Raw genomic sequence first — 18314 nt, 5'->3', positions numbered from 1 at the left:
CAGAACAGAGATCAGAAGATATCAGGGGCCAAGGCAAGAGGAGAATGAGGAAGCATTGCCTAAGAGGTACAAGGTTTCTGTTTAGAGTCATGAAAATGTCTTGGTAACAAGGTGATGCTAGTGGCACAACACTGTGAATGTAACTGATTCCACTGAAATATCCAATTAAGAATCGTTAGATGAATGCACAGCTATATGGCAACTCTGAACCACTCGTCCCACAATCTGGGTTTTTATATGGTATGTGAATATATAATATATCTCAACAAAATTGCATTAAAAAAAAAAAGAATGGCTAGAATGGGAAATTGGGCTTACATGTTATCACACACACAGGCAAAGAACAAATCAAGACAAAATGTTCTGACATCTGAAATTTGCTTCAAAATAATCAGAAGAGAGAATGGAGAGAATGGGTAAGGAAAGATGATGAAATAAAACAGACTATGACTCATTAAATGATAACTGTTTAAGTTGGGTAAAGGGTCTCTACTTTTGCAAATGTTAAACACAAAAAAAGAAAAAATAAAACAAAACTTAAGGTGAGCTGCTCTTTCTTCACATATTTGAGGCTATGTCTTCTTATAAAAAATTATGCAGTTGAGGGTTTTGATTCTAAGGGACTACTGCACAAGCCTTTAGTCAAAGTAAAAGATTACAGCTGACTAAATTTGTATTCCTGGCACGTATCAGTATGATGCCTAGCATTCTCCTGGCACTTAAATGTTGGCTGACTGATCAGCATGTTAATCTTTCTTCTACTAACTAGAATAATAAGACTTTAAAAATCAAGTTTTTGAAATGAGAAAACATTGCACTTATAAGCACCAAAATTATATTTTTAAATAATGCTTTAAAAAGTGAATCTTTAGGAGGGCTAGGGACATAAATGAAATCAGAAAGAAAGATAGATGTTAAAGACTGAGATGGTATAATCTAGGAATGCTGGAGCGTATAATAATAGTGACTAAAGGTACAAATTTAAAAAATGTTTTTGCATGAGGAAGAACAAAGGAATGTCATTATTGCAGGGTGCTGAAAATAGATGGTAATTCATATTTTAAAATGTCACCTTATGTGTGAGACTAAAGCAAAAAATGTTTATTTATTACAAAATTTATATTTTGACTAGTGCATTTCCTAATATAACTTATGTAGACACTAAGACTGAACTCCATAAGTACTTGGAAACTCAGATAGGACATAAGATTTTGTTGGTTTGTCCAGAGTGATGCCCCGATGAATCCCAGAGTGATTCAGTCAGTGAGTGGAAAAGTATCTGCAAAGCCCCCTTCGGGGAATGGTGAGAACAGGGAGAAATGCAACTTCCCCAAGCTGAATTCTTGATATTCTCACAAGCAGTGTGGACAACCAAAGCTACAGGCTGAGCCCCCAGTCTTGGGGTTTGTTCATATGAAACTTAACCCTACAAAGGTAGGTCAAGTCTACTTAAAATTTAGGCCTAAGAGTCACCCCCAAGAGAGCCTCTTTTGTTGCTCAGATGTGGTCTCTCTCTCCAGCCAACACAACAAGCAGACTCACCACCCTTCCCTTGTCTACACAGGACATGATTCACTCACCACCCTTCCCCTGTCTATGTGTGAACCTTCCTGGCAACGTGAGACAGAGATCCTAGAATAAGCTGAGACTCAGCATCAAGGGATTGAGAAAAACCCGAGAATGAGCTAAGACTTAGCATCAAGGGATTGCGAAAACCTTCTCTACCAAAAAGGGGAAGAGTGAAATGAGACAAAGTGTCAATGGCTGAGACATTCCAAACAGAGTGTTGGAAGAGAGGTTGTCCTGGAGGTTATTCTTATGCATTAAGCAGATATCATCATGTTATTCAAGATGCAAAGGAGAGGCTGGAGAGAACTGCCTGAAAATGTAAAACTGTGTTCCAGTAGCCATGTTTCTTGAGGATGACTGAATAATGATATAGCTGTCACAATGTGACTGTGTAATTGTGAAAACCTTGTGTCTGATACTACTTTTATCTACCTTGTCAACAAACAAGTAGAACGTATAGAATAAAAATAAATAATAGGGGGAACAAATGTTAAAATAAATTTAGTTTGAAATGCTAGTGATCAACGAAAGCGAGGGATAAGGGGTATGGTAGGTATAATCTTTTTTTTTACTTTCCTATGTTCATTTTATTTCTTTTTCTACTGTCTTTTAATTTCTTTTTCTGAATTAATGCAAATGTTCTAGGAAATGATAAGATGCAACTAAGTGATGATATTGAGAATTACTGAATATATATGCAGAACAGGAAAAAAAAAGCGAATCTCTAAATAACAGTTAAAAATCAATTTTTAAACAGTGGGGTTTTTTCTTAATCTCAGTAGACTTGGGACTTAGCCCCGTTTACTCCTTTTAGATGCTCCCTGGAAGTAAGGCTGAAGATAGGGAAACTCACCCATAAACACCATTCTCCCATTCCCTGTAAGGGATTTTAGATACTGTAGAGCTCCCTAACAGTCTAAATATAATTTCCATTTCTGATCTGAAAGAAATCTGGAGTGGTAAAACATGATACACCCACATCAGTGAAGATAAACAGAGGCCTGAGAGACTTGCGGAGAAGATGGCGGCTTAGTAAGACGCGCCGGTCTTAGTTCCTGCTCCAGAACAGCAACTAAAGAAACAGAAACAATACGAAACAGCTCTCGGAACCACAACAGAGACCAAAAGACAGCGTACCCCATTCTGGAACGGCTGAATGGGCAGGGAGAATCCGCTGCGGTGAGATACCCGAGGGGCGCGCGTTTTCCCGGCTGGGGCGGCTGGCGACTGGGGTCCCCTCCACGCACGTGGCTCCCCGGTCTGACTGGGAACGTTGGATAGCGGGGCCCTCCCGCCACGCTTGGCGTCTTGGGCCAGCTGGGCAATTTGGACTGGCACTCCCCCAAGCCGTGGGGGCCGGCGAACCCCCCCCCACGTGCGGTTTCCCGCGCCGACTGCGAGATTCGGACTGGCAAATTAAAGGAGCCACAGCATCTTTTACTGGTGGGACCCGCAGACAGACGAGCGCCACGAGCGCCACCTACTGGGCAGGAAAAGAAAAACACAGCCCAGAGATTTCACAGAAAAACCTTTCAACCACCCAGGTCCCACACCCAGGGAAATCTGATCAAATGCCCAGACACCCACAGAAAATAATGGATGATGCTCGGAAAATTGAAGATATGGCCCAGTCAAAGGAACAAACCAATAGTTCAAATGAGATACAGGAGCTGAGACAACTAATGCTGAATATACGAACAGAAATGGAAAAACTCTTCAAAAACCAAATCAATAAATTGAGGGAGGACATGAAGAAGACATGGGCTGAACAAAAAGAAGAAATAGAAAATCTGAAAAAACAAATCACAGAACTTATGGGAGTGAAGGACAAAGAAGAAAAATGGAAAAAACAATGGATACCTACAATGGTAGATCGAAAGAGACAGAAGCTACAATTAGTGAACTGGAGGATGGAACATCTGAATTCCAAAAAGAAACAGAAACTATAGGGAAAAGAATGGAAAAACTTGAGCAGGGGATCAGGGAACTGAATGACAATATGAAGCGCACAAATATACGTGTTGTGGGTGTCCCAGAAGGAGAAGAGAAGGGAAAAGGAGGAGAAAAACTAATGGAAGAAATTATCACTGAAAATTTCCCAACTCTTATGAAAGACCTAAATTTACAGATCCAAGAAGTGCAGCGCACCCCAAAGAGAATAGACCCAAATAGGCGTTCTCCAAGACACTTACTAGTTAGAATGTCAGAGGTCAAAGAGAAAGAGAGGATCTTGAAAGCAGCAAGAGAAAAACAATCTGTCACATACAAGGGAAACCCAATAAGACTATGTGTAGATTTCTCAGCAGAAACCATGGAAGCTAGAAGACAGTGGGATGATATATTTAAATCACTAAAAGAGAAAAACTGCCAACCAAGACTCCTATATCCAGCAAAATTGTCCTTCAAAAATGAAGGAGAAATTAAAACATTTATAGACAAAAAGTCACTGAGAGAATTTGTGACCAAGAGACCAGCTCTGCAAGAAATACTAAAGGGAGCACTAGAGTCAGATATGAAAAGACAGAAGAGAAAGGTATGGAGTAAAGTGTAGAAAGAAGGAAAATCAGATATGATATATATAATACAAAAGCAAAATGGTAGAGGAAAATATTATCCAAACAGTAATAACACTAAAAGTTAATGGACTGAATTTCCCAATCAAAAGACATAGACTGGCAGAATGGATTACGACCCAGCAATACCACTGCTAGGTATCTACTCAAAGGACTTAAGGGCAAAGACACAGACGGACATTTGCACACCAGTGTTTATAGCAGCATTATCTACAATTGCAAAGAGATGGAAACAGCCAAAATGTCCATCAACAGACGAGTGGCTAAACAAACTGTGGCGTATACCTATGATGGAATATTATGCAGCTTTAAGACAGACTAAACTTATGAAGCATGTAATAACATGGATGGACCTAGAGAACATTATGCTGAGTGAGTCTAGCCAAAAACTAAAGGACAAATACTGTATGGTCCCACTGATGTGAATCGACATTCGAGAATCAGCTTGGAATATATCATTGGTAACAGAGACCAGCAGGAGTTAGAAACAGGGTAAGATAATGGGTAATTGGAGCTGAAGGGATATAGACTGTGCAACAGGACTAGATACAAAAACTCAAAAATGGACAGCACAATAATACCTAAGTGTAATGTAACTATGTTGGAACACTGAATGAAGCTGCACCTGAAATATGGTTTTTTGTTTGTTTGTTTGTTTGTATCTTTTGTTTTTGTTTTTTTTTTCCTTTTTATATATATATATTTTTTTATTAGTATTATTATTTTAATTCCCTTCTCTATATTAACATTCTATATCTTTTTCTGCTGTTTTGCTAGTTCTTTTCCTAAATCGATGCAAATGTACTAATAAATGATGATCATACATCTATGTGATGATACTAAGAATTACTGACTGCATGTGTAGAATGGAATGATTTCTAAATGTTGTGTTAATTTCTTTTCTTTTTTTTGATTAATAAAAAAAAATTAAAAAAAAAAAAGATAAACAGAGGCCTGATCAGTATGATACTAACGACTGAAAGTGAGCCTCCAAGCACTGATTCATTACATCCTGACTTTCCACATATGGATAATGAAACCAAGCAGATTCCAGATCAATAATTTAATCTTCCTACAATAACTGAGAAGACAATGGTGCTAGTTTGTAAACATCCCTTTTGGAGGACAAGAAGCACTGCTATGCCTTCATCTATCTTGTTTTACTAATTTTAAACTGTGTCAGGTGCACAGTGAACCAAGGAATGAATTTAGGGGTCAAATAATATGTCTCCTGCACCAAAAGTGAATGCTACAATTTTCAGGACACTTTATGATTTGCCAGAAATTCAATGGCACAATGGTCTTCTCATCTCTGTATCCTCCCTAGCACTAAGTTCTTAATACAAGGCTTTGCACTTGATGGCTAGTCATACAAAAAAAAAAAAAGTGTTGCTAACTACAGTATTTTTTAACTTAAAACACCCCCAAATTTATAATTTTCAAGACTTCATAAACACAAAGAAAGTAGCGTACTGTTATGTTTGTTTTCAAGTATATTCCACTTAAAAGAATCCTTACTGGGCATATTTATCGAAAATTAAACGCTGACCTAAGACAATTCTCACTAAGAGTTCATTTTATACCATTAACATGCCTCAGGCATTCTGTCGAAAGCTTTCTCCAACATCCTCATTTCCTCTTCTATCAGAGCTGGGTAAGGAATGACTACTATACAGAAACTCTATGCCCTCAGAAATCTGCACACAGCCCAGGAATGAAAATGCTGTCCCTGTCTTCCCAACAATTTGTTCTCTTCTTTGGAGAAATCATTTTCTAAAACATGGCTCTATCTCTATTGACTGGCTCAGTGGAAGTGATTCCTGAAGCTAAGAATACTCACCCTTAGCCCAACATCACATCCATTAACACAACTACACCACAATAACTTGATGTGTAAAAACTACAAATTGTCATTAACTCCCACTCAACCTACCCTGCTCAACAGTAGTGTATAAAACAAAGTTTGGCCTGCTACTCCGATAAGGCTAAACACTAAACTAAAAGACACAACAATAAGGGACAATACCTTAACTTGAAGACAGGGGTCAACATGTAACTGAAGTGGGGAGACATTTAGGGAAACTGTCCCATGTTTCTAAAGTATTCTAAAAGTATTGGTCTATTCCATCTTTGAAATTTTTACCTTTATACAAAAATTTCATCTTAGATGTCTTTCCCTTTGGTAGTAAATTTCTAATATTTGTAAGGAGAATTAATGTGAAAATATGACTGATCTTTACTGAAATTCACTTTATCAAACATGTTTCTATAAAACTAAAGACACCTACACACACACACAAAAAGCTGTATTTATCCACATAAATTTAAGAACATCAATCTGACTTACGGGAAGTAAATCTGAAATGAAAGTTTTCCTTCTGACTTTTCTTTTATGAGGAATTTCTTCCATTTCATCATCTTCAACCAAAGCATGGCCATTAGCATTCTCTAATATTTCCTCATTCTCTGCAGCAGTTTTTAACCTTTGCATTTCAGCCTCCTTCATGTGAATAATCATTTCACCAGCATCCATTTCCAAAACTTCAGATAAGACTTTTATTACAGCATTTATGATTTCTGCTTGACTCCTAGATGGAACAGTGTCCTTTAGATTCCAAAATGTGCCTGGGGAAAAAGAACATAAAGAGAAAAGTATCATCTGTTAAATCTTTTACCAAATACAGTTTCCCCAAGACTGGTTCTTAAAGCTCAAGTGTAATTTCAAAAAAAAAAACAAACACTTAACTCTACTGCCTCTGTTCAGTTTTTATTAAATGTCAAACAGCACTGCACTTCTTCACAATCATCTCCCTTCCTTGGCACACAATGCCTTTCTCTGATATGCTACATATCAGTAGACCAAAAGCACACTGATCAAGTTTCTTTTAAAATGAGAAATTAAATTGCCTTGCTTTCTTTCTTCTTAACCTGAGGTGCTCTCCTCAGCAGCTTCTCATATTCCAACGGTAGAAAGGAATGTACTAAAATTCCAAAGCCTCACTTACAAACCAGAGCACAGGTTCTTATTTTTTTGCTTATCAAAACAGAGCAGGACCTATTATTTAGCAGTTAGTCCAAAATTTATATTTTGACTAGTGCATTTCCTAATATAATTTATGTAGAGAGTTGGTTGAACAACATAAGTACACAGAACCTCGGGTAGGACATGAGATTTTGTTGGTTTGTCCAGAGTGATGCCCCAATGAATTCCAGAGTGATTTAATCAGTGAGTGGAAAAGTATTTGTAAAGTCCCCTTCGGGGAATGGTAAGAAGGGGGGAAAATTCAACTACCCCAAGTTGAATCCTTGATATTCTCATGAGCAGTGTGGACAACCAAAGCTATAAGCTGAGCCCCCGGGGTTTGTTCATGTGAAACTTAACCCCACAAAGGATAGGTCAAGCCTACTTAAAATTAGGCCTAAGACCTCTCTCTCCAGCCAACACAACAAGCAATCTCACCACCCTTCCCCTGTCTACGTGGGACATGACTCCCAGGGATGTGGACTTCCCTGGCAACGTGGGATAGAAATCCTAGAATGAGCTGAGACTCACCATCAAGGGATTGAGAAAAACCCTAGAATGAGCTGAGATTTAGCATTAAGGGATTGAGAAAACCTTCTCGACCAAAAGCGACCAAAGAGCGAAATGAGACAAAGTGTTAATGGCTGAGAGATTCCAAACAGAGTCGAGAGGTTATCCTGGAGGTTATTCTTACGTATTGAGTAGATATCACCTTGTTATTCAAGATGTAAGGGAGAGGCTGGATGGAACTGCCTGAAAATGTAGAGCTGTATTCCAGCAGCCATGTTTCTTGAATAATGATATAGCTTTCACAATGTGACTGTGTGATTTTGAAAAACTTGTGTCTGATGCTCCTTTAGTCTACCTTGTCAACAGACGAGTAGAATATATGGAGTAAAAATAAATAATAGGGGGAACATGTTAAAATAAACTCAGTGAAAGCGAGGGGTAAGGGGTATGGTAAGTATTATCTTTTTTGTTTTTTTTCTGTTTTCGTTTTATTTCTTTTTCTATTGTCTTTTTATTTCTTTTTCTGAATGGATGCAAATGTTCTAAGAAATGATGAATATGCAACTAAGTGATGATATTGTGAACTGCTGATTATCTATGTTAATTTTGATTTCATTTAATTTTTTTAAATTAATAAATTAAAAAAAAAAAAAGGCCTAAGAGTCACCCCCAAGAGAACCTCTTTTGTTGCTCAGATGTGGTCTCTCTCTCCAGCCTATACAACAAGCAAACTCACCACTCTCCCCCTGTCTACATGGGACAAGACTCTCAGGGGTGAGGACCTTCCTGGAAATGTGGGGCAGAAATCCTAGAATGAGCTGAGATTCAGCATCAAGGGATTGAGAAAAACTCTAGAATGAGCTGAGACGCAGCATCAAGGGAGTAAGAAAACCTTCTTGACCAAAAGGGGGAAGAAGGAATTGAGACAAGTGTCAATGGCTGAGAGATTCCAAACAGAGTCAAGAGGTTATCCTGGAGGTTATTCTTATGCATTAAGTAGATATCACCTTGTTATCCAAGATGTAATGGAGAGGCTGAAGGGAACTGCCTGAAAACGTAGAGCTGTGTTCCAGTAGCCATGTTTCTTGATGATGATGGTATAATGATACAGCTTTCATAATGTGACTGTGTGATTGTGAAAATTTTGCATCTGATGCTCCTTTTATCTACCTTGTCAACAGACGAGTAGAACATATGGGATAAAAATAAATAATAGGGGGAACGAATGTTAAAATAAATTTAGTTTGAAATGCTAGTGATCAATGAAAGGGAAGGGTAAAGGGTATGGTATGTATAATTTTTCTTTTCTTTCTGTTTCCATTTCATTTTTCTGTTGTCTTTTTATTTCTTTTTCTGAATTGATGCAAATGTTCTAAGAAATGATCATGATGATGAATGTGCAACTATGTGATGATATTGTGAATTGCTGATTATATATGTAGAACAGAATGATCATAGATTAAGAATGCTTGTGTTTTTTGTAATCTTTTTTTAAAAAATTTAAAAATTAATTTAAAAAATTTAAAAAAATAAAAAATACCTCTCAAGATAAGTCATCTCTGCAAAGCTAAGGGGCAAGAGGAAAACACGCCAAAATTGTATAAAGTATGGGCTACTCAACAGATCATCAGATTATCTGAATTGCTGGAATTAAGGGTTCCACTGAAATGTGAGTTACTAAAAGAAAGACTATTCCATGTGGATAAAGTTTACCTGCCACCAATGTCTTTAATAGAACATATTCCATGGAAATGACAGAAGAGAGCATTGCTGACTCCAGCACATGCAGTGCTGCAGCACTGAAAGATTTCAGTAGCTCTGGGTTATCTTCAGTCACTGTCTGCAAACAATGTGCTATAAAGACAAAAATTAAATATTTAGAAACAAATGAATTCTGCTTAGGATAACTTACAACAATACTTAGCATCGAAAAACATGTACATCTTCACAAGTGTTTTAATACTTGTAGTTTTTGGTACAAGTGAAACAAATAGTTTCTTAAGCTATCATTGTCATAAAACACTTTTTTTTTTTTAATTTCTAGTCCTATACAGAATGATTCTTTCATAAAATGCAATTTAAAAGGCTCATAAATGTCCTGGCAATGTCAAATTACTATAAACATGCATAAAGGTTTCTCTCCAATTTCCATATTTATCATGTACCAGCAGCAACCTGTGGATCACTGCCAGTTCACTGGCCACACTCTGAGTAGCTCTATTTAAATAAAAAGCCCTACATAAGCATTCTGGCTTCAAGTTCAGTATGACCTTAAAGGTTAGTTATTTGTGGTGAAGAAATAACTCTCTATGAAAAGTAAAAAAGTTATTTTACATAAAATTAGTAAATTAAGAAATGGATAAAATACTAGTAGTGATATATGATCCATTTAGCATTTAGCTCCTTCCCTTGCAGTATAATGAAGCAATGAATTACAACCTGAATATCAGAAAGAATTCACTAAAAGTAAAAAAAAACAACTGGGATTGTATAAAAAGGTTTGACAGAAAAGACTTCTGAAGTACAGAAGGAACAAGCCCAGGTTTGTTTTCTGTGAGGTATTTGATTTCATATACACCCATTTCTGTCATGGTCTAAAAATTTCAAATTAGATAATGCTCATCTGAATTAAGTCAAAACATGCTGGGCGGGCCACGGTGGCTCAGCAGGCAAGAATGCTTGCCTGCCATGCCAGAGGACCCAGGTTCAATTCCCGGTACCTGCCCATGTGAAAAAAAAAAACGTGCTATTGCTATGACCTAGTATGCATACATCTGTATGCAAATCTATATATACATATATAGGTACATGTACATATATCTGAAAAGAGTATTTTTTTCATTAAGAGCCCAATTAAATTCCCGCTAACAAAAAAAAAAATTGTGACTGCACCATAAGGGCAATACAAGTTAAAATTTAGGATGAAACCTCCTAAATTCACTTTACTGTATATAAACCTTGCCTAACTTTCAAAACAAAAAAAACTTGACATATGTTAAATAAATCATGAATCCAGTTAAATGCAGAAGGAAAGCACTATTATACAATGAAAATGACTTTATTTTGATCCATGTCAAAAAGTTCATTACAAGAAAAAATCAAAAACTAAATGTGTAAGTCTAAAGGCAAAAACACAAAACAAGCTTTTCTTTTTAAAACTAACTTACCTGAAATTCTTAGTGTAACAAAAACTGTTCTTTGAGATTAAAAGTAACTTACCAATTTCCTATTCAACTGTTATTAAAATTCATATTTACTCGCAAATCTCTCCTCAGCCAAGAATTCTATTTTAAGAAATTTCATTAAAATTTTTTTCTAGGGGCGGGCCACGGTGGCTCAACAGGTAAGAGTGCTTGCCTACCATGCCCGAGGACCCGGGTTCGATTCCCAGTGCCTGCCCATGTAAAAAAAAAAAAAAAAAAAAAAATTTTTTTCTAGGAGTATTTATTTCACTTCTTTTCTGTTCCGTTCTCTTAGAAGTATCCATTAAAGCCGAGAGAAACACTGGTAAGCCGAGAGAAACACTGGTAAGGGAATACACTGCCGTTGCCAGGAAATATGCATAGCTAAATAAGAAGACAGCTGGAGGCCTACCATTGATAGGTAGTATAAAGAAATGCTATTCATCACTATTTCTCCACTCTTGCCCAGAATTCTATTCAGCTACTCACCCTCTGTTTCCTGTCTGTAACCCCTGCTGAGCTAAGGGTCCCTAACAGCTCTCTAACCCAATACAGAGAAGGCCAGGGAGCCAAGGCAGCAGAAGTTGCTGGACTTCATGTCCCCTGCCTGATAAACGGGAAGCAGGCCTAAATGAAACTGCAAATACTTATTGTTTTCTCTCAGAAAACACTACAGGTTATCAATTTTCTGCTGGACGTATGAGAGAGTCATACTTGACGTTTAGGTAAGTCTAGATTTCCAATGCATTTTGGCTTAAAGGCCTAGCAGCTGTAGGTTACCATTAGTAAATGGAGATGAAAACTTCAAGAATTAATAAAAACTCTAAAAATGGTGATAGACTGGCAACCACATATAAGCACAGATTTCCTTTCTTCCCTTTCAGATCGAAAAAAAGGAAAACTATAAATAAGTTAAGTATTAATTACAGATTTTTAAAAATTCAGAAAAAAACAGAATTTTGTAGAATAAACATGCTATGTCTGAATAAAAACTTTTAAATAAGGCTACACAGACTTAATAAATTATCACCTTTTCTTCACTTACCTACTGAAATAGCCAGGTCAACATTGGTGGGAAACCTACTTAAATACTTTAATACAATCTCCAAACACCCTTCTTTGTTGAATATAGATACTGCTCTACTACTGCATTCACTAAATTAAACGGGAAAAAAAAGTTTTACTATTCACATTTTAACATTAAGAAATCAACCAAAGAAACCCACAAAAAAATAAATTAGGCTTTATAGAAGCAGAGTAGGAATCAAACACCCACCATTCCTATGAAGTAAGAAACCAAAATCCATTCAGTCACTAAAAGTGAAAAAAACTGGCCATCTATATTCTCTATCATGGAACTCGAGTCAATCTCTGTCCTCTATTGTGCCAGTTTTCTTAACAGATGGTTAGAAATGGAAGATATTCTGAGAAATCATTTAATTTAAACCCCCCTTTTATAAATAAGGAAACTGAGACTCAAAAGTGAAGCAAACTGTCTACAGATCACATATTTTGTCAGTGGTAGAGCCATGACCAGTACGTAGGTTCCTTGGGTCCAGCCTACTGTTCTTTCAATTATATCACAGTAATAAGAAGTTAAAATAAGGATAAAAAGCTTCTATATTCATCACATGAAGAACACAAATTTGAAAGAAAAATTATACCTTCTTCATTCCTTCTAGACCAGTTATAACTTCATCAGGCAGAACTTACAAACTACATCACAGAAATCACTAAATTAAATATATTTTTTTTAATTACACTACCTTGAAGCTATCAATGTTATTAATAAACATACAACTGATACAGGTTAAACAGAACTAATTATGATAATTTTATCCATGCTTCCAAAGATTGGTATTTCTCCTTACATACCACATATACATATGACAAACTAATAATAGAACCTAATAGCATAAAAGGACTGACTAAATTATGAAATTTAATCCTGTTATCTAAGTAAGTTTATCTGTCTACTTAGTTAACTAAGACATTATCCTGACCTTCAGAAGCCCACAGTTGAGTCAGGAAGATAAAGGATACATATGTAAAGGTAAATTAAAATATAAACTAAGAAACAAAAATGCCATGGGCTATAATAATTCTAAGTACAGTTCATAGGCATTCAAGAAGGAGAAATCACTTCAGAATTTTACTCAGTTTCTTCTCAAATAAATAATTTCAAGTTCAACAATTTAAAAAAATTAAAGTTATCTTGTTACAGCAGAAAATTAGCACCTACCAGTTTGCTCAGATGCCATTTCCTCAAATCTGATCTCTCCGTTTTTGTGGTGGAATGAATCCACTAATTTAAAATGAGATCAAAGCCAAGTTCAGACTGCTATGTAGGGCAGCTTTTTCAGAATCCCTCTTAATCCTGTATTCTAAGAAATACCTGTGCTTTCAGGTCAGAGGTTTTAATCGCTGCTCACTGAAAATAAGGAACATGACAAAATCTTGCTAGAAATGTGTATAATCACAGAGTGGAGAATGTCCTCATCATGTCCCCTTTTTCCTGCTAAGGCCAAGATAGCTTTTCATATGCATCTACTTTGCTGTCAAATGGTGACTGCCAGAGGAGAGGAGTAGAACTCCTACCAAGGTTTGGGGTTCTCCTTTCATTCCACATGCCAGACCAAACCAACTATGGCACCAGGGCCTGACCAGCTTTAAGACAATTGCTGCTTAAGATATGCAGGGAAGGAGAGGGGAGGAAAGAGGGTGCAGTAGATGCTAAGGGACATGATTCCTCTTATTTTTGTCAGTAGCAATAACTTGGAGAGATGGGTTGTAAAACAGAAAAAGATGAAGTGATGCTATGAGGAAAAGGACTTGGGAAAGAAGGTTGACCTTAGATCACCTGATACTTCTGCTCCCAAGTATAGACATCATGGATTTCCAGACCTACCAAGAGGAAGAGAGATTCCTATGCAGTTTAACAGAAGGAGCAGCAGCCTGACAGAGTAGTAGCAGGAGGCTGTGTTTGGAAAGCATCTTACCATATATTCCACAGCACGTTCACAGCCTCATTAGCTATTTTCTCAATAGAATTTCTGTTCTGATCTTTTTTTTCCTGTGGAGACATCTCATTTGAATCCAGTCCAGCACTACACTGTAACCAAATATCATGATTAGCATCTTGGTTCAAAAGAATAATTAAACAAAAGGCTAATGATAGTGAAGAATCACAACAACAACAACAACAACAAAAAAACCCCAAAAATTATAGTGATTAACAAGGCAATCAAATTCTCATAAGCAGTACAGTTGCCACAATCCTGCTTCCCTTTTGGCAAGAAATAGATACAAGAAAGGTTCCCAAGCCATTATGCCAACTGGATATAAGGCTTTTCACACCTTCAATGAACATGTAAAATCAATAAAGTATTTCATTAATGTGATAAAAGACAGTGAACCAGGCAAAGAAAAATAACATGTAATAAGAACTATCATCTATACAGTAACTTCTATGTGCAAGGCACCATTCTAAGCACTTTATATAAATTAAGTCATTATGTTTGTAACAACTCTGTAATGTAGATGAATCTCCCACTACAAACAGGAAACTGAGGTACAGAGGGGTTGCGAAGCTAAAGCTTAGAATATCACAACATAAGATTCATATTTAGGCATTCTGGCTTCAGAGTTCGTACTCTCAACCTCCCTGAAGCACTGACTCTCTAATATACTCCCCAGCATCCTCAAGCAGGACTTCACAATCTCACACTATTGCAATTCTGGAACAGATAAACCTTTGTTGCAGGTAGCTATCCTGTGTGTTACAAGATGTTCAGCCACATTCCTGATCTCTACCAACTAGGTGCTAGTAGCAAACCGCAGTCCCTTAAGCTATGACAATCAAAAATGTCTTCAGGCCCTGCCAAATCTCCCCTGTGAGGAAAAATCATCACCAGATGAGGACCAATGCTCTAAAGGAAACATGGCTGATGCCTCTCAGAAAAACTAGATAGCCTTTATATAGCCTTAAATGTAAATTATCTGTCAACACACAATTAAAGGCCAGAGGCATGCCAGAGAGAGCTCACAATAGGAGTGGTATGATGTTAAATATGGGAACTCAATGAAATCTTTGTGGCAAGTTCTTAATGTCTGGGCCTCAGCATCCTCATTTGTAAAATGGGAATAATACTTACCTCATAGGACTTCTGTGAAGATTAAATGAAATAATACAGAAAACACAAAACAAGGGTCTAGCACATATATAAGCAATCAGTAAATATTAATTATTTTTATGTAATAAAAGCTTAAAGTCTAAACAGCTCAGCTTATATAGTTATAGCAAGAGCTTTTCCAACTGCCATATAAAAAGAAATAGTGGGGACAAAATAATAGAGACTGGCATCAACAACGAGCAATCAGTTTCTAGGAAAAGAAATTTTCATAGGATATTTTTAAACATCAAATTAAAAAACAAACAAGCAAAAAACCCCACTAAGCTTGTAGACTAAAAGCTACATTTAGAAACTACCACCAAAACACTTTAAAAACTGCATACCTCTTTTAGTAGTGCAACCAGGGGAGTCATGATGTCCTTAGTCACCATGTCATCGCAAACTTCAAAACCGCCACAAGCACTGAGATTTCTACACAAGAAGTTTAAAACATGTTTCACTTCCAGACCATGTGCCACCAAACACTCAAATTTATCAAATTTTCAAGTGTTATTTCTATTTTTAACCATAATTAGGGTTTCCTAGAGAAAAACGCTTATTATTTCTTTGGTGCTGCAGAACCAATCTGCATTTCCACTCGTCCTTTACAAGGCGTAAACAAACGACTGTCATATAACAACTTATTTCTAAAGAAAAGGTCTGAGGTTCATGGTTACAGGAAAAGGAGAGGAAAGAAAACTTTCTTGAGGGGAATAAATCAAAGCTTGTTCTTATATGAAGGGACATTTTCTGGGAATTAAGATTTTAAGGGCAGCAGGTAAAGCTACTGAGAATGCTGTCTCCTGAAGCAGCCCTGGCTAAATTTAATTTTTAATTGAAAAGACAAAGGTTGTCTTTGGAGTACATAGCACTGTGCTAGACACTGAAGATACAAAGACAAATCAGAATATGCCCTCCAAGAAGGGAGGGCATCTTACATGCCATTTCCTCCTCAGGCGTAGGACTTTTACATCCCTCCATCAAATGTTTAACTCCCAACTCATCCTTCAGATCTCATCGCAAATACTGCTCCCTCAGGTCTGTCTTCAGTTATACCCTCACAGCAACCTTTGTAATTATCATTGGCTGTAATTATACACTATGCAATTATTTGGTTAATGTCTGTTTCCTGCATTAGACTGTAAGATTTGTTAAAGACAGGGACTATGTCTGTCTTGCTGACTACCACATTCCCAGAACCTAGCACAGTCCCTGGCACACAGTAAGCACTCATTGGATATTTGCGAAATCAATGAATGAAACAATTAGAGCTATGATAAGCAGGACAAATATTAAATTTACTCTTGCCCCCTCTATGGTCCATTCTTTGCACAGCCACCAGAGTGATCTTTTCAAAAGGTAAATAAAATTATGTCACTTCCTTGCTTGGACTAAGTTCCTCAGCCCTACACCACAGACTCCTGTCCACTTCTTCAGCCTCATTCATAATTTCCTGCCCCTCCTCTACTGTGTCACACTAACTCTTCTGTTTTCTGACCATGTGGACTCCTTTCCTATCTCACTTCTTTGCTCTTGCTGTTCCCTCTGTTGAGAATGCTCTTGCCCGTAATTTTCCATGCCTGGCTCAGTCATCCTGCAAGTCTCAAATGAAATGTTATCTAGAGAGAACCCAATTTAAAGTATCTTACCAGGCCCAACTCACCAGCCTCATGCTTTCTCCACAGCACCTCTCACTACCTAATATCATATTTACCTGTTTAGTAGTTTTCTTATTCTCTTCACCAACAAAAGTTCATGAAGGCAGGGATCTATCTTGGCTGTCTTGCTCAGTGACCTGCCTGCTTAAACAATTCCTGGTACATGCCTGGGCCTAAATATTTCAGGAAAGTAATACGTAAATGAAAAAGGACCCATACGGAGGCTTCATGGAGTAGGTAGGATGCGTGTTAGGACTTGAGGGGAGGACGCCTTGGCAGATAGGTGCAGATGAAGTAGTCAAGAGGACAGGAATACGTGTGGACTCAGGGGTGGCAGGTCCCCTGGAGTCCAGGTGTCTGAGTAGCAATCCCCTCTGGGCATGTATGCGACCTGGCAGGTCACTCACCCTTCCGAGTTCAGCCTTAGAGAACTGCCTCCCACAAATGTAGCGAGTATGGAATGAGAAAACGCGACACTGCCTGGCACGCAAAAACACTTGAGGAAGGATGTTCGGGCTTGGATTTCAGGCCCAAGGAGGGTTGGGGCCCAACGCGGAGCCAGAGTTCTGGACCCGCCCCCGGACTCACCTGAGCGCGCCGGCCGCGGTTTCCCTCACTGCCAGGCTGGGATCCAGCAGCAGCGGGCCGAGCTGGCGCACGGCATCCCGGCGCGCAAGGTCTGGGAGCACCGGCTGCTGCTGCACCAGTCTGGCCAATCCCGCGCAGGCGCACTCACGGACTTCGGCGCTCGGATGCTGCAGCTGAGGACAAGGGCTAACTGGTAAGGGAGGGGAAGCGCGCATGGCGAGGAATGCGCACGCGCAGGAGAGAGGGTCGGCCAGCCGGGCGCGGCGCAAACCGTGAAAGGCGGCGGACGCCAACGCAGAGGGTCCCGCGCGCCGCCGCCCGCCCCTCCTTCGCACCTCGGACGCCGAGCAGAGGCCCTCGCCTTACCTTTTCCAGCAGCTCCGCCGCAGGCCCATCGTCCTCCTCTCCCTCCGTCCCGTTTGCTGCCGCTTCCTCGGTCTGACAGTTGCCCGTAGGGGAGAACTGAGGTCGCTTGAAGCGCTTCGTCCGGCTCTTGCCCATGGTAATGTGTGCTGCGGGAGCAAACCGAGAGAGGACAGCAACAGCACACGTTGGAGACTGTCGAGCCAGTGACAAGGTCCTTCTTGCTCTGCTCAGCTGGGCCCACTGACGGCCGCCACACACATTGGGTGGCTACGCGCAAGCGCGCGTTGCATCAGCGGCGAGGAGAGGGCTGGCGCGGAGAGCGCGCGTGCGTAGAAAAGGGATGGGCGGGGCCAGACTGCAGAGGTCTGGAGTTCCGTGGTTTTCAGGGGAAGGAGGAGGTTGGACTTGAATACGTGGTAATACCGACCCCGCCTCCTACCGGCTCTGTGATGTCGGTCAAGTTAAGGAACCTGATCAAACCTTTATAAAACTTGGATACCTAGACCAGGTTTAGCTAGAAGTCCAGTGCGGTATCCATTTCGCCACAGAGCCGACATCTTAACTTGAGATTGATAATGCCTAACTTGCATGGTTATTGTGAAACATAAATGAAATTCTGTAAGGCGCCACACCAATCTGACATGTAATAGGTACTCAAGAAATAGTAACCCACG

General features: G+C 38.8%; 1 protein-coding gene across 3 annotated transcripts in view; it reads right to left on the bottom strand.

Annotated features, from left to right (window-relative positions):
* HEATR3 (HEAT repeat containing 3) overlaps nucleotides 1-17962 on the bottom strand; it is a 44433-nt gene extending 26471 nt beyond the window's left edge. The window contains exons 1-7 of one of the 3 annotated variants that reach the window (XM_077132372.1): nucleotides 17641-17962; nucleotides 17275-17447; nucleotides 15373-15460; nucleotides 13856-13968; nucleotides 11902-12011; nucleotides 9388-9528; nucleotides 6490-6767 (exon numbers count right to left, since the gene is read on the bottom strand). In XM_077132372.1, the coding sequence (XP_076988487.1) occupies nucleotides 6490-6767; nucleotides 9388-9528; nucleotides 11902-12011; nucleotides 13856-13968; nucleotides 15373-15460; nucleotides 17275-17447; nucleotides 17641-17775 (1038 nt within the window). In that variant the 5' untranslated portion in view covers nucleotides 17776-17962. The other 2 variants (XM_077132373.1, XM_077132374.1) reach the window with 2 other exon arrangements.
* Between the last annotated feature and the right edge of the window lie 352 nt (nucleotides 17963-18314).

Source organism: Tamandua tetradactyla, chromosome 16 (assembly GCF_023851605.1).
Source record: "Tamandua tetradactyla isolate mTamTet1 chromosome 16, mTamTet1.pri, whole genome shotgun sequence".
Taxonomy (NCBI): domain Eukaryota; kingdom Metazoa; phylum Chordata; class Mammalia; order Pilosa; family Myrmecophagidae; genus Tamandua; species Tamandua tetradactyla.
This window is presented reverse-complemented; position numbering and strand designations above follow the sequence as displayed.